Consider the following 15,986-nt stretch of genomic DNA (forward strand, 5'->3'; position numbering starts at 1 on the left):
GTAATATTGCCCAAGTGAATGGCAAATCGAGTGGCACATCGAGACTTCGGTGCTCTATGGGCTGTCAAGGCCAGAAAGTAGTTTTTTGCCACTCAGTAGGAGTTCCCGCATATCTTCCGCGTATGATGATGTCACGTGCATACTCTGTATTTGTTCCCAGGTCAAAGCAGCAGAGACGTGCAAAGGCCGGGTCACAGCAAATTATACCTTGATACTTTGCAGTGCAGTGGCGGAAACTCCGTGGGTTCAGAGGCGCGATTGAACCCCCTGGCATTTTGGCAAAATATATCTATATGCACTGCAGTAAATTATGCACCCACTGACTGTCCACTGAAATCTCCCCTCCCCAGTGGTCATGTTGTCATGCACGTAGTCACATACCTTGACTTGACATAGTTACAAGATAGGTGTTGGGCCGCCGCGCATGCCGCATTCAAATGCTAATAAGGTGGCTTTTGTTCGAAAAAACAAAACTCGTTTTTTTTCCACCGCTGGGGGGGGGGGGGGGGGGGCGCGTGGCTGCTTGAACCCCCTGCCGTTATAAGAACTTTCCGCCTCTGAGTGTTGTCATGACAACAAAGAGATCATGCACTGTAATGTAGAAACACTATTAACTACTGGTGTACAGTACATTTAACATGAATGTTAATCATTATCCTTCATAAATATATAAAGTAAATTTAAGATAAATGTTAATCATAATCCTTCATACCTCTCTCCTTTCTCTTCTCTCTTCTCGTCCTCCTTCGTGTGAGGAGAAAGGTTCTGAACAGTCACAAGGCGTTCTCCAATAATCCAATTAACTAATCCAATTAACTGGAATCTGCTTATTAAGCTCCCAGGACTGCCTTTAAAGGTCTGTGATAACAGTCCATTATTGTGATGTCACTATATATTGCTGTTTTCTTTTCATTGGCACGTTTGACTGTCAAGTTTTCAGCCAGTTCGAACCCTGTGGGCTCCCCTTAGAGTTAGTGTCGAAGTGTCCTTGAGCAAGACTCTGATCCCCTAATTGCTCCTGATGTGCAGGTTGGTGCGGCGCCTTGCATGGTTTCTGTTGCCATCGGTGTATGAATGTGTGTGTGTGAATTGGTGAATTAAGCAATATTACACTCGAGGGTGTGGGTTAACGTGATTATTGCCACGACAGGGAGTGGCAATAATCACGTTAAACCACACCCTCGAGTGTAATATTGCAATTCTACCACAGTTACCCTTAAAACTAAGAAAATCGCTGAAAGAATATATTTTTTGAATGACAGATGTAGTCACTACGACCACAACTGTCCCAAGAAACTAGCTAGCCTAGCCACCGAGTTTGCTAGCGCTCTGGGAAAACAGAGCAGCTGAATTCTTTGTTTTGATTAGGTGTTGAACGGTGCTGGTTTAACCCACGGCTAGAAGGCTGTTTCAACCAATCAAATTGCTTCCTCGAAACGACCTGTGGTAGAATGTACAGTAATGCACAATCTATACCCCCACATGGTAACTCTGTCATTTCTCTACCCTTTCGGACACGAGGCAGCTTGCCGAGACCCGGGCCGGCACACTGGGTGCGTTGCTGTGGGTCTGCGGGAACCCACACACGGAGTTGCACCACTCACTTCACACGGGTGTGATTTTATATATAATAAAGAGGATAATCACATTTCACATGTACACTCAACAGAATCATCCCCAGCATAATGGCCACCTGCCGCTGCATTACTGTCTGTTAGTTTTTAGAGCACACTATTCTGGAGCATTAGGGAACTGTGCAATCAGCATGCCAGATGTGAACGTTGGCAAAGTCAAACCACCAACAGAGAAGGTCAAAGTTTAGAGGCTTGTGGTCAGAGGCTTGCAAGGCAGTCTCTGGCATGGAACTCAACTGTTCCATGGGAAGGAGGTTGGGAGGCTGCTTATATGAGCGGAAGCCAGCCAAGTATTAAGAGCTGGTGGCAGAGTGCAGGAGGCTGGCTGGAAAGCTGTTATCTGCCCTGTGGAAGTGGAGTGTACAGTAGCAGTGTTGATTTTGTCGACTAATACTAAGACGAAAAGTGTTCGTCCACTACCTTTTTTCACTGACGGAAACTAAATGGAAACTATAAGCTATGACGAGTTTGACGACTAAAACTAAGACTAAATATATTGACAATTTCGTCAACAAATAAAACCTACTAAAATGTTAGGGACTAGTGGACCAGAGATCCAGTTTAAGTAAAAGACAAGTAATTTTACATTTGGTTGCATGCTGAAAATAGCCGATCTACAAGCTCACAACACGTAGCACTGTGTGAGTGTGTGTGTGGGGACATTCCTTAATTTGACAGACCCAGAAGCAAAGTGAACAGTTCAAGATGACAGATTGTCTCATAAAAAGATTTATTTTTTTCCTGCCCAAATTTACAAAGGCAAAGTTACAGAGTATTGTATAAAAAAAAACAGAACCATGGCATTTGTACACTTTACATAAACTCCTGAAAGGGGGGAGGGGGGGAGGGGGGTTCTGAAAGAGTTCTGAACGTCTTCTCACATAGAAAGAAACGAACAACGTTGTAAACATCCTTAAAGTACCGGTGAGTGAACGGGTCGGTACTTTGGGGCTTCTTGAGTGACAGCAGGTTTTTTGGGTGGAGGAGGAAGGAATAGTGGAGGAGCATAGGGAGAGATAAGGGTGATTTAAGGGTGAATAGTGGAGGAGCATAGGGAGAGATAAGGGTGATTTAAGGGTGAATAGTGGAGGAGCATAGGGAGAGATAAGGGTGATTTCGTACAAATTAGTCTAAAAGCGACACATTTTGCACGCGAGCCGGCGATTTTCGGGGTCGTTACAGCAGCCAAATCCATATGGCCACCATTAAAGGAGAATTCCATACTAAAAGGCTTTCTTACCTTTCTTTGTAGTTACGTCCCCACCAAAGAGGTCCAGGTGTTATTTTGTGCAAAAGCTCCTTATTGGCTGTTTCCCCTACCATAAGCCCTAAATGAATTGCATTGAATTGAATGGGAATTGAATGGGGCTATGGGGTGCTGTGCTAATTCGCGTTTTGTACAAAAAACACTCCTTGGGCTAAATTCGCCCATAGCGGACATAGAATACGCACATCGACAGGTTGGGTGCTGGGCTAAAAAAAGAGGTACAATTCTCCCATAGCCACTTGTCCAAATGTGATGCTGTTTTTAGCCAAAGGAGTGTTATTTTTTGTGCAAAACTAATGCTTGGAATGGATTCAGAATCACAAAAAAATCATATTCTACTTAAAGCATAATGACTTCTTTTTTTTTTTACCGTATAGGCTGTGGCGATCCCGAAGGTCGCCAGCTTGGGCGCCCCTAGCTAAATCATTAGAGCATGCCCTGGGCTACATCTGTGCAAAATGTGGTGCTTTTACACGAATTAGCGCGGATTAGACAAAATATCCCTATGCTGCTCAACTAGAAGGACAAACGAGCATCATGTTTATTGTCTCTCCATATTTTTCACACAGGAGAATGTTCAACTATAGGCACCGATCTGAGACAACGTACGGCTGGCTAATAAATATATTCTTCACCATGAAAAAAAACAAACACAGTCCTGCAAAAATACAGAGCCAAGCAACTTCCTAATAATAATAATCTGATAGCAAACATTACTTTTCTGTTGATTTTCATACACTTTTTTTTAAGTACATGTGATTCCACATGTCACTGCTCGCGCTTTTACTACTGTACTCTCAGAGAGAACAAAATGCACTTTGTCACACAACCACGTTGTCGGATCAAACTAAATGTAATGCAGTCTGCTAGCTGGTACCTAGAACCATGAAACTAAATGTAATGCAGTCTGCTAGCTGGTACCTAGAACCATGAAACTAAATGTAATGCAGTCTGCTAGCTGGTACCTAGAACCATGAAACTAAATGTAATGCAGTCTGCTAGCTGATACCTAGAACCATGAAACTAAATGTAATGCAGTCTGCTAGCTGGTACCTAGAACCATGAAACTAAATGTAATGCAGTCTGCTAACTGGTACCTAGAACCATGAAACTAAATGTAATGCAGTCTGCTAGCTGGTACCTAGAACCATGAAACTAAATGTAATGCAGTCTGCTAGCTGGTAACTAGAACCATGAAACTAAATGTAATGCAGTCTGCTAGCTGGTACCTAGAACCATGAAACTAAATGTAATGCAGTCTGCTAGCTGGTACCTAGAACCCACTGACTTTTATGACAACATATCACAGCTGCCTAGATTACCTTATAGTTTAGTCACAAATAAAAATACCGTCACATTCAGATTTTTTTTTCATGTCAGGCCACCTTTCTTAAAGAAAAAAAAAAGAGGAAATAAAAAACAGTCATAATCAGGGACATACAAACCGGTCATATTCAGGGACATCTGAATTTGAGATCCGCGTGGAGAAGCAACGAGACAACTCACACGTTACGAGTCCATTACTAAAACATGAGTAATGAAGCTAAACTTCTAACCTGACCTCAGAGATAAAATGACACTATAAATTACTATGTGGACATAAAAAACCCCAAAAGAAAAACAATCAAATCAATCGAAATTTGAAAGAGCATGTCATTTGAGGACAGAAGAACACATACTTGTCTTGTTGTGATACACACACTCTCATTTCCATGCATTGGCAGTCAATGACAGGAACAATCAGGACTAGGAATAAACACCAACAACCGCCTAGCGATGAAACGCCGTCTCGTGACCAAAATACACACAGCAGAGCACACGGAGTACTTTTTTACTTTTACTCATTGTGCTTTCTCAACACGCATAATAAACAACAGAGACCTTGCGGCAATACATTTTCACTAAAAGGTAGTGTAAGTGATATCTTTTGGTTAAAACAAAAGGTTTTTGTTATCCATTGGTATAGTGTTTGTTCAGTAACAGCCTCTCCATGCTCTGTAATAAACAGAAAATACATTTTCAGGTAGGTGACAAAATGTTACCCAATCAGGACAGAGTTAAGATCATGAATAGCTATTCATGAGCTTAATTTTTATAGTGTTCCAGTTCCAATTTTGTCTGCTCATTTCTTGGTGTCATCACTTACAATTCCACTTGTTTAATCTGTATCCTGATTGTGTTCTCCATCATGATTGGATACAATTGGTATCCCGACCTGAAAATGCATTTTCTGTTTAATAAAAAGTTGGAAAGACATTGGAGAAATGAGTACTATCACAATATTGAGCTTTTTAACACTTATTTTAACCAAAGAAAATCACTTAAAATCACTCAAGGCCCTGAGGTTGGATAGAAGTTAACGGGTATTTAAAGTTTAGAAGAGGAGGCCATTTTACTGCAAGTCCATGAACATAGTCACTGGGTCCTGGTGAGAGCATTTCATACATGGTGCATAGTGACGAGACGACTAGACTTTGTTAAATTTAACTAGAGAGAGCTATACCTTAGATCTGAACTGAACCACCACAGTGAATGGCCACAAAAGACAGGCAACAAAGAAGTGCTTTTTTTGGCTGATTGGGTGAGACGGGATCTTTGTACAAAGTACAGTACCAGTCATAAGTAGGGATGGAGCTAGTACATTTTTTATTGATAACAAGCACCCTATCGGTCAGGCTTATCGAGAGTCATTGAGAGTGTAAAATGAAACCAAACTAAGCTGTAAGGGTCCATTTGGTTTCATTTGACGCTCTCAAGAGGGTCCATTTGGTTACCGACTCTCCATCATTTCGCTGGAGACCACCTGGAACCCCATCAGGGACCACTGGTTGAAAACCACTGGTATAAACAAACCAATGACACTGGAGGTTGTGTAATAATCCCTAGCCAATCACAGATCGGCGACCATGGTGACAGCTGGGCTAAGTGAGCATATGTTAGAGTGAGTGTGAGGATAGACGTGGTCATTTCAGTGTATGGGAAGGTACCGACACAGTGAAGGTAGCGACACAGTGAAGGTAGCGACACAGTGAAGGTAGCGACACAGTGAAGGTACCGACACAGTGAAGGTAGCGACACAGTGAAGGTAGCTACACAGTGAAGGTACCGACACAGTGAAGGTAGCGACACAGTGAAGGTAGCGACACAGTGAAGGTAGCGACACAGTGAAGGTACCGACACAGTGAAGGTACCGACACAGTGAAGGTACCGACACAGTGAAGGTAGCGACACAGTGAAGGTACCGACACAGTGAAGGTACCGACACAGTGAAGGTACCGACACAGTGAAGGTAGCGACACAGTGAAGGTAGCGACACAGTGAAGGTACCGACACAGTGAAGGTAGCGACACAGTGAAGGTAGCGACACAGGGTACACATTGATACCAATGCAGGGTACACATTGATACCAATGCAGGGTACACATTGAAAAGCTGACATTGATATGGAACTGAAGAAAGAAAGAAAGAAAAAAAGAAAGAGAGAAAGAAAGAGGGAGAGAAGAGAGGGAAAGAAGTGAGAGGGAAGAGAGGGAGGAAGGAAGGAAGGAAGGAAGGAAGGAAGGAAGGAAGGAAGGAAGGAAGGAAGGAAGGAAGGAAGGAAGGAAGGAAGGAACAAACAAACGAACGAAAGAGACATGTGAGAAAAACCAAAAACATGAATAGTGTATATTCTCCATTGAGGTGTACGCGGTCCCTTCACAAAAAAGCAAAAAAAAAAGAAAAACATGACATCATCCCTGAAACGAGAACGGAGGGATCACCGAGGACGGACAACGGTAAAATGAAACCTTCATTCTCAGGCTCTCTCTCTGAAGAAAGCAGCGGCCATCTTAACATCTCTGAAGACAGCAGCGGCCATCTTAACGTCTCTGAACAAAGTACGACCAGCCATATAGACATACAGTTCAATCATTTCAACATGATTCACTTTTTTTGTCAGTAATTTTAGTTTTTTTCGACGACTCCCCCCCCCCCCAAAAAGGAAAAACAAAAAAAAACGAACAAACAAAAAACAAAAGCAAATCCTGTGCCACTTTCCTTCTGCGCAAGACAAAACAAAACAATGTAGTCCTAAAGAACCCCCCCCGCCCCAAAACAGGAGAAAAAAAACAAAACGACAACAGCTGTTCAGGCAGTCCGTCGGTCTCTTTTTGCATTGCATTTGTCGACAGTGCAAAGACTAAATCATCGGGGCAGAGTCATGGCTTTGAACCTGTGGCTTGTACAGCATCAGTCACACTTACCGTAAAGGGGTTTTAGGAGAGTTCGGGTCATTTGACAACGAAAAGGGGAGTAACGAGGTGGAACGATCTGCAGCCAGAGCAGGCCGTTAACGACACGGAAACACCATTCAACTGATGTCTGATAGGTCGACGCCCCTAGGGGGGAGGAGTTTTCTCATGTGAGCCAGTCACATCGCAGCGTGGACACGGTGCGTTGGTCACGGTTCCCTGTGGCGACAAGGACACAACATGGGGGTCAAACGGTGTTCAATTAGACAGCAAAATTCTGATTTAGTCTTAGTCTTTTGAATAGCACACCATTAGTCCATTTTCACCTGGAATTGTCTTAGTCTAGTCTTAGTCGAGAAAACATCAAAATCTTAGTCTTTTAGTCTTAGTCAACATAATTAACACTGGTGTCAAAATTGTATTCAACGCCTATCACTATACAAGAGGTCGTTTCGCGGAAGAAATCTGATTGGTTGAAACAGCTTTCTAGCCGTGCTTAAACCATAATCAAAACAAGACATCAGCTGACATCCCATAGTGCAGTCGAATATGTTGCTAGGCTAGCAAGGTTCTTTGGACATTTGTGGTCGTAGTGGCTACATCTGGAATAAAAAAATTACAAAATAAAATATGATATTTTAACTCATTAATGCACTTCTGCTCTGCCTTTCGGAACTCGCCCTGCAGCGTGCATTAATGACGATAAAGAACACCCTCTCGTGTAATATTGCTTAAATCTGAAAGGATAAGTTGGGGTGATTTTTAGACCTTCATCATCATTTGTCTCTGGCATACCCCACAGTACCAGCTAAATTCAGGTTCGGCAGTTAGCTGGAATGACGAACGTGGGATGTTGCTAGCATGTTTCTACATCATTTAGGCAAAGTAATGCAAAAGAATAACATGTCACCATCACACTCACTTTACTTACATACTGTAATTTCAGGAAGACCTATTTAATACCTTACTTGAGTATGTCCAGTTTTCAATACTTTTACTTCTACTCCACTTACTAGCTACGTTGAGTGTGTGTGTGTGCAAAATGTTTCTATTTTATGTCTTATTATAAGCTCTATATTTCCACTTGCCATTCGTAGGCAAAATGCAGTAAGCATTTTCAGGGGTAAAGTAACAGGGTTAGGCCACTAGAGGTAAGCAGAGTCTGCTGTGCTGCTCTGGGCTCGGCTCCCACCCCACTGTGTCTCTATCACCAACAGCGTGAAGTAACAGGGTTAGGCCACTAGGTGTCAGCAGAGTCTGCTGTGCCGCTCTGGGCTCATCTCCCACCTCACTGTGTCTCTATTATGAACAGAGTGATCCACTTGTCCTCATGCGACCTGCTTAGGCATGGATGGCTGAGGGGCCTAAGTGCTGCGCTGCAGCAAAACGACTCTGTTTGGCTAAGCTGTTTTCTTCTCCGAAGAGAGACTGCAGCATCAACAAGCATAGAACAGTGCTTTTCAACCTTTTCCATATCAAGGCCCACTATTATCTGTTCTGCATTTGAGCCACGGACCACCATTTGATGAGATTTAGCTTTGCAGACCCAAAACTAAAGAATACTGTTATCGTTGAATATGATATTGGCCACAATTCCATGCAGTATTGATGTTCGTACCATTAGGAGATAACAGGCGAACGTTGATCAAAATAAGAATTCTTCTACATTCTCTAATTGTGTAGACTTCTTGTAAATTAAGTAATGCTGATGTTTAACAATAATTTAACTCTTGAGAGTGAACAATTTTACACTCACAAGGACAGGTCCCCAGAGATTTTAAACTGGCCAAAGTAACCCCCCTGTACAAAAAAGGGAGCAAATTAGAACCCGGCAACTACCGCCCTATTTCTATTCTAAGCTCCATCTCGAAAGTGATGGAAAAAATAGTCTATGAACAGGTTGAAAAGTATCTTGCCACTAATAAATTGTTGTACGAGTTCCAATCTGGTTTCAGAACATCCCACTCCACTGACACATGCCTTCTCTATTTGAGCGACCACATCAAACACGAGGTGGATGCTGGAAAATACTGCGGCATGGTCATGCTGGACCTCCAAAAGGCTTTTGACACCGTGAACCACTCCATACTGGTTAACAAGCTTAAAGCTATTGGTTTTGATAGCACATCAGTGAGCTGGATGCAATCCTACCTGGAGGGGAGAGAACAGATGGTGGAAGTGAACGGAACACTGTCCCCCCCCCTCCCAGTGAGCTGTGGCGTCCCACAAGGAAGCATACTAGGGCCTTTACTGTTCCTAATATATGTAAACGACATGACTTCAGCTTGTGACTGCAACTTGTTCCTGTTCGCAGACGACTCAGCACTGCTGGTCTCGGACAGGAACAAACTGCAGGTTGAAAAGACCCTCAGCTCTGAACTCGGTAGAATCTGCACCTGGCTCGCTGATAACAAACTATCCTTACACCTGGGAAAAACTGAATCCATTCTCTTCGGATCAAATAGTAATCTCAAAAAGGCAGATGGCTTCTTGGTTAGAGTTGGTGATGATATTATCACACGGAAGGATCAAATTACCTACCTAGGTTCCATCCTGGAGGCCAATCTCTCCGGTGATAAGATGGCCACCAACGTAATCAAAAAAGTCAATCAAAGAACAAGATTCCTCTACAGGATCTCCTCACTGGTCGACAAAAACACCTTGAAGACCTTAACAGGAGCCCTTGTACAAGGTTTCTTTGACTATGCATCCACCTCCTGGTACCACAGCACCTCAAAGGCCCTTAAAACAAGGCTCCAGACCTCCCAAAACAAACTGGTCAGGCTCCTACTTGGCCTCACCCCCCGAACCCACCTCACCCCTGCCCACTTTGACAGGCTGGGATGGCTTAGGGTCGACGACAGAGTACAGCATCTTGCAATGGGTCTGGTCCACAAGATTAGATACACCACCAAGATACCCATGTACCTGTCTAAATACTTCCTTAATGTAAACGAAGTCCACACCCACAACACCAGAGGGAGTGCAACAAACCATGTACAACCCAGATTCGGCACAAACAAGGGACTAAATTCTTTTCGCTCCTATGCGACCAAAATGTGGAACGCCCTACCAACAGTCATTAAGACATGTGAATCCCTTGGCTCCTTCAAAACTGCTCTCAAAGGGCACCTACGGATGGCTGCAATTCGAAACTGGCCTCTGTAAAAGCTGAATTTGTATCTGGATTGTACTATGTTTTTGTATGGACGTGGTGTTGGGTGCCTGCACATATGCACACATGGCATCAACGCATGGTGTTGTGTGCAGGCGCCCTACACTCTGTCTTTGTACTATGGATTGTACTATGTTTTTGTATGGACGTGGTGTTGGGTGCCTGCACATATGCACACATGGCATCAACGCATGGTGTTGTGTGCAGGCGCCCTACACTCTGTCTTTCGTTTTCTTTTATTTTATCCCCCTGTTCCCCTCACTGTATATATACTTTTTTTCCCTTTTCGCTTCCTATATGATGAATTCCTGTTCTGTTCTTTAACTACATAGAAGTGTCTATTTGTTTGTCTCTAAATGTTTTGATGAATTGAACAATGTGGACCCTGTTGTAAACAAGTGTAAGGCTTAATTGGGTCGTCCACTCACAGTTAACAGTCTTTGTATTGAGTTTGTGCTTGAAATGTACTGTAATTCTGCAAACTGTTAATAAAGATTTCAATCAATCAATCAAACTCTCAAGAGTGAAAGATCTATTAGGGGCTCAGCGTTGTTTTGTTTTGTTTTGTTTGTTCTCTTGTTGAGCTCTATGTTATTTCGTCTTGTTGTTCTCTTTTTTAGGGTTAGGGTTGGGTTAGGGTTAGTCGTTTTATTTTTTTATTTTGATAGGGGCAGGTATAAATAAGATTTATCTTCTTCCTGCTACTTTTCTTTTCAGATTTGGAATATGTAAAAAAAACATGTAAAATTAATATAAGTATGTAAAAACCATAACTGAAATGAAATAAATAAATATGAAATGAAATGAAATGAAATTTGGTTACCAACTCTCTATCATTTAGCTAGGGACCACCTGGAACCTGCGCAAGGACCACTGGTTGAAAACCATGGCATGGAGGGAAAAACTGGACCAATTCACTTCCATTCAAATTAAATAAACGTGTTATACTATAAGGGGAAGATTCATATTAACCCATTCTGTGCTATCCTCGAGATATCTCGTGGAAAGTTATTAATTCCATCCGAGCCATCCACAATACACACAAGATTTGATTTAAAAATATAAAAATATATAAAATGCCATGTTTATAGCTAAGCCTATTAAAACATTAATCCGTGCCGCGCTAATCATGCTGCTGCTCTGGGGGGCGATGGTCCGTCCGTTCCCTATGCCTACACTACAGATCCAACATGCGTGGCCGGTTACAACTAACCCGTGGCAGGTTAAAACTAACCTATGGCAGGTTGGTGCCAGTGTTTCTCTGGTCATTAGCATAGTGCTAGCTATCTCTCTGTGTTTCTCTAGTCTCATTAGCATTGTGCTAGCTATATCTCCGTGTCAGTTTTTCTCTGGTCTCTCATTAGCATTGTGCTATCTCTCAGTGATTCTCTGGTCTCTAGCATTATGCTATATCTCGGTGTATGTGTTTCGCTGCTCTCTCATTAGCATTGTGCTATCTCTCAGTGTGTGTTTCGCTGCTCTCTCATTAGCATTATGCTATATCTCGGTGTGTGTTTCGCTGTGGGAGGCATACTTTGGTTAGACATAGCATTGGTCCGAATGGATTAAGGTTGGTGAGGGGTGTGTTAAAACGACCGGATTAAGGTTGGTGAGGGCTGCGTTAAGACGACCGGATTGAGTTGTGTGTGTTTTGCTGCTTTCTCATTAGCATTATGCTATATCTCGGTGTGTGTGTTTCACTGGTCTCTCATTAGCATTGTGCTACAGTAGGCCCTCTCTGTGTTTCTCTGGACTCAAATTAGCATTGTGCTATCTCTCAGTGTTTCCCTGGTCTCTCATTAGCATTGTGCTATCTCTCGGTGTGTGTGTGTGTGTGTGTTATGTGTATTTTGCTGCTCTCTGCAACTGTCAGGGGGTTTCTTACCGTTCTCACCTCCGCGCGGGGGGGTAGAGGGAGGGGGCTGCTGCTTGCTGACTGGCAACGATAGCTGGTGATGAAGAGAGACCTGTGGTTGGTTGCAAATCATATTCTGTACATCTGATTTGTGTATATCAGGCGTAGACAACCATAGGCACAGGTGCCAAAAGTGGCACAGGGGAGGGTGCTAACTGGCACACTGGCATAAGTAAGAGTAAGAGTGTTTTATTTTAATATACCGGTAAGTTTAGTCCGTTAAATTAAGTCCAGTCACATCTATACACAAATTACATCCTGCTCAGGGATTCTGGGAAATCGAAGCACAATGCATTCCAACGGTGAATCATGGCGTCCTCCGTGTGGCTCCGTGGTCGCTTCTTTGTTTTGGATGGCAGTTTTGGAATATGTCTCGACATCATGAGAAACGAATGCGCAATTTTAAGGTGGACGATCGCGAAAGGGAGCTACGTTGACTGCCGGGTGATTAATTAGGTCAGGTTAGTGGAAAAACTCCAGCAGTGAAGCCCACATTACGATAAAAAATTGCGGCGTTAAATTCACGAATTAATTTGTGACGTAGGACGTGGCGTAGAGGTACTACAAGAACAGCGTGAGGGGCACTATGATAGGAGCCAACCAATCATATCGCCGCTCGAGGGGTACTGCACGGAAGACTTTGTTGGTCTTCAAAACGCCACCGAGCAACTTCTATTGAAAGTTGCTCCGGGTCCGGTCTCTAGTATTATATATAACTATGGGTAACCCATGTGATCACTAACCTGTGGCGTAGGACAGGTCATAGGTCAGAGGGTAACCCATGTGATGGTGTGAGGTCATGATGCGTTGGGATGGCGAGGAGCGCGGCCGATCCACGTCTCTCTCCCTCTCTCTCTCTCGCTCCCTTTCCCGCTGATCCCGCTCTCCTCCTCCTCCTCCTCCTCCTCCTGCTCCTCCTCCTCCACACCTCTCTCTCTCCTGCTCTCTCTCTCTGTCTCTCTCCCTGTCTCTCTCCCGTGGGTCGTGGGAGGTTTTGTCGCCCCCCGGTGCCACCGTAGGGGACTTGCTGCTGCTCTTGTACTGGCTGGCGTGCTGATGGAGGACGTCCAGGGATTTGGAGTCCGACGAGGCGGATTTGGGGACGTTGGGGCTGGCGACGCGGGACTTCTCACCGGCGTCCTCGCCTCCGGATACTTTGGCTCCGTACGGGGAGAACGGGTAGCCCGCCGGGAGGTAGGACCCTGTGGCGGGATGGGGGAGATGGTTAGGGTTAGAGAACCTGAGGCGGGCGGGATGGGGGAGATAGTTAGGGTTCACCAGGCTTTCCACCTCTGAGGAAAGCCTGGTCCTGTGTTACTACCAGTGTTGTGACTAACGCCCTTACATCGCGTTACGTTACATAACGAAACTACTATTTGCAATAATTTGTAACTTAACACTTTACATTTCCCATTCCATAACGGCGCTATAATTACTGTGCGTGTGTTAACCGCGTTATGGCGTTATTATGTCAACTTCGCTCCGTGAGTCAGACTGTCATACAGGCGTCTCTGTGCTGACTGCTGCTGAGAGAGCGCTCTCTGTGGTGACAGTTTCGTTTGTGCTCTGCCTCTCAACTAACTGCGGGAAAAACACAGATGTACAAGCCCAAAGTGCTGTGCATTGCGACCGGTAGATAACTTGTAGATCTGCTACTTCCAGTGCTGGACGGGCGCATGCTTATGACGCTCTTAAATATGCATCAGCACTCAGCAGCCAGCACTATAGCCTTTTAAATCTCATTTCCCATCCACGGGCACAAGCAAAGTGATATCAGCAGCTTCCACCCGATCTGGATGGTGGTGTTGTTTCTGACGAGGGTAGCAACTAGTTAGCATGGGAGCTAACATTAGTTTAACTCTGGTCCATATCATTAGAAGCCAAGGAGTCCTCCTTAATAACACTATGGTACTTTCCATCCGTTCCCCAACCCTCACACTCGATGCTGCGTTTACACGGGCAGACACAGACGAATGGGAATATCATTTGGAGCAGACCGAGCAGCTACTGTACACGTCTATTTGCATCAACATGTTGCTGGCTTCACAATGAATGATAGATTGTATCGTTGCGTCTGCCCGTGTTTAATGGTCAGGGTTTCACTGTCCACAGCAGGCAGACCTGTCAAAACTATGCACTTCCCAAAACTCACAAGACATGCCAGCCACCACCTATAAGTTCAAACACACCTCTAGAATATTTCTTTCCCCAGCTATCTCATTCCACTTTCATTTTTTTTATTCCATAGTCTTAGTTTTTCTCTAATAAAGTAGTTTTTATTTGTTTTCTCATGTTCCCCTTGAAAAGCGTCTTTAAGTACTCAGAGAAGCATTATATAAATAATAATATTATCATTGCTGTGATCCGGTCGGGAGCAGATGATATCGTTAAGTCATGTTGTAGTCATTGTTTTGTAGTCATCAGGCCGTAACATTCTAAACCAGAACATCCTTTCCCTCAAACCGGACGAATAATACCTTCCCAATAAAAGCCTTGATGCAGCGTAGTTTCACGGATTTCTAAAATATGAATATGAGTGTACTTTCCAGAGACTATTTAGCGTCTGTATACCTTTGTTATCCCACAGGGAAATTCTATTCTCATCGCAGGCTACGAGAGAATGAGTCACGCTTTAATTGGGAAGGTATTATTCTTCTCATTTGAGGAAAATTAAGTTCTGGTTTGAGGGTTCAAACAATGACTACAACATGACGCAACGATATCATCCGGGAGATAGCAAACAGGCAGGATGGAGTAGATTAGTTAAAATGTAGTTATTTTGTTAAAATTAGTTCAGTTTTACATTTCAGTGACTCAAAAAAATAATAAAAAGCCATTGAAGCCATTACTGGTTTATTGTATGGTTGTGAATAGACAATGACATTCTTTTTTATTTTTTACATTAATTTAATCAGTGCTTAACTGGTTGACTTTTCCTTTTACAATGACTCTTCACAACAAAAAAATCTTTTGTCACCATAGACTCTTGTTCTATGTCGCTTGGAGAACAAAAGGCTTAGGTTGTGCACCATACTTTCATTTCAAGGCAACAGAATGTCATACCTGGGTAGTTGTGCATCATGACCGAGGGCATGCCCCTGTACCCAGGGTGACTGCTGGGGTCGTACCCCTGTCCGTACGGGTAGCCGTGCATGTAGGGCATGTAGCCCTGGTGCTGCGCCAGTGGCGACGAGAACTGCATGTGGGCCGCGTTGGAAGAGCGGGGGTCTTTGCCCGCGGCGACCCGGGGGTCCTCGGTGGAGATCCGTGGATCGGGAGGAGCCTCTTTAGGAGCGTCCTCTTTGGGACCGGCACTGTTGTCCTTGTTGGGCCTCAGTCTGTCGTCTTTCGTCTTGCGATCACGCTCTCTGTCGCGGTCGCGCTCCTCTTTCCATCGCGGCTGCTGCTGGTGTTGGTCTTCTGACTGGTGTTTCTCAGGATACTGTTTGAGGAGACAAGGATGAGATAAGAATAGCGTATTGTTCTCTTAAAAATTGTCCCGCATATCGAATATATTTGAATATTATTATTATTAATATTACTATTATTGCATGACTTGTAAAAGCTGCTCGGATCCAATAAAAATATAATATCTTTTTTGTTTTTATAACATAGCGTACATTGTTTTTTAATTGTCACTGTCACATTTTTCCCCATATTCGACAAATATTCTAAATTTGAATATTAATTTACCAGCCCTACTAAGCACCCGATAAGAAATGTTATAATTATGTACTCTGTAAGGTTCTGTATAAATGAAGTTA

The 15,986-nt window shown here is 43.6% G+C and overlaps 1 protein-coding gene across 5 annotated transcripts in view; it reads right to left on the bottom strand.

Moving 5' to 3' along the window:
• Positions 1–7,212: 7,212 nt before the first annotated feature.
• The window catches only part of LOC308313622 (zinc finger protein 609-like), an 89,091-nt gene continuing 80,317 nt past the window's right edge, over positions 7,213–15,986 (bottom strand). For 4 of the 5 annotated variants that reach the window (XM_080760844.1, XM_080760841.1, XM_080760842.1 and 1 more), the window contains 4 exons: positions 15,286–15,664; positions 12,966–13,424; positions 12,193–12,274; positions 7,213–7,351 (listed from right to left, as the gene is read on the bottom strand). In XM_080760844.1, the coding sequence (XP_080616970.1) occupies positions 12,198–12,274; positions 12,966–13,424; positions 15,286–15,664 (915 nt within the window). In that variant the 3' untranslated portion in view covers positions 7,213–7,351; positions 12,193–12,197. The remainder of the gene's footprint in view (positions 7,352–12,192; positions 12,275–12,965; positions 13,425–15,285; positions 15,665–15,986) is intronic. The other variant, XM_080760843.1, reaches the window with a different exon arrangement.

The sequence above is a fragment of the Protomyctophum bolini genome (assembly GCF_963924005.1).
Source record: "Protomyctophum bolini genome assembly, chromosome: 1".
NCBI lineage: Eukaryota > Metazoa > Chordata > Actinopteri > Myctophiformes > Myctophidae > Protomyctophum > Protomyctophum bolini.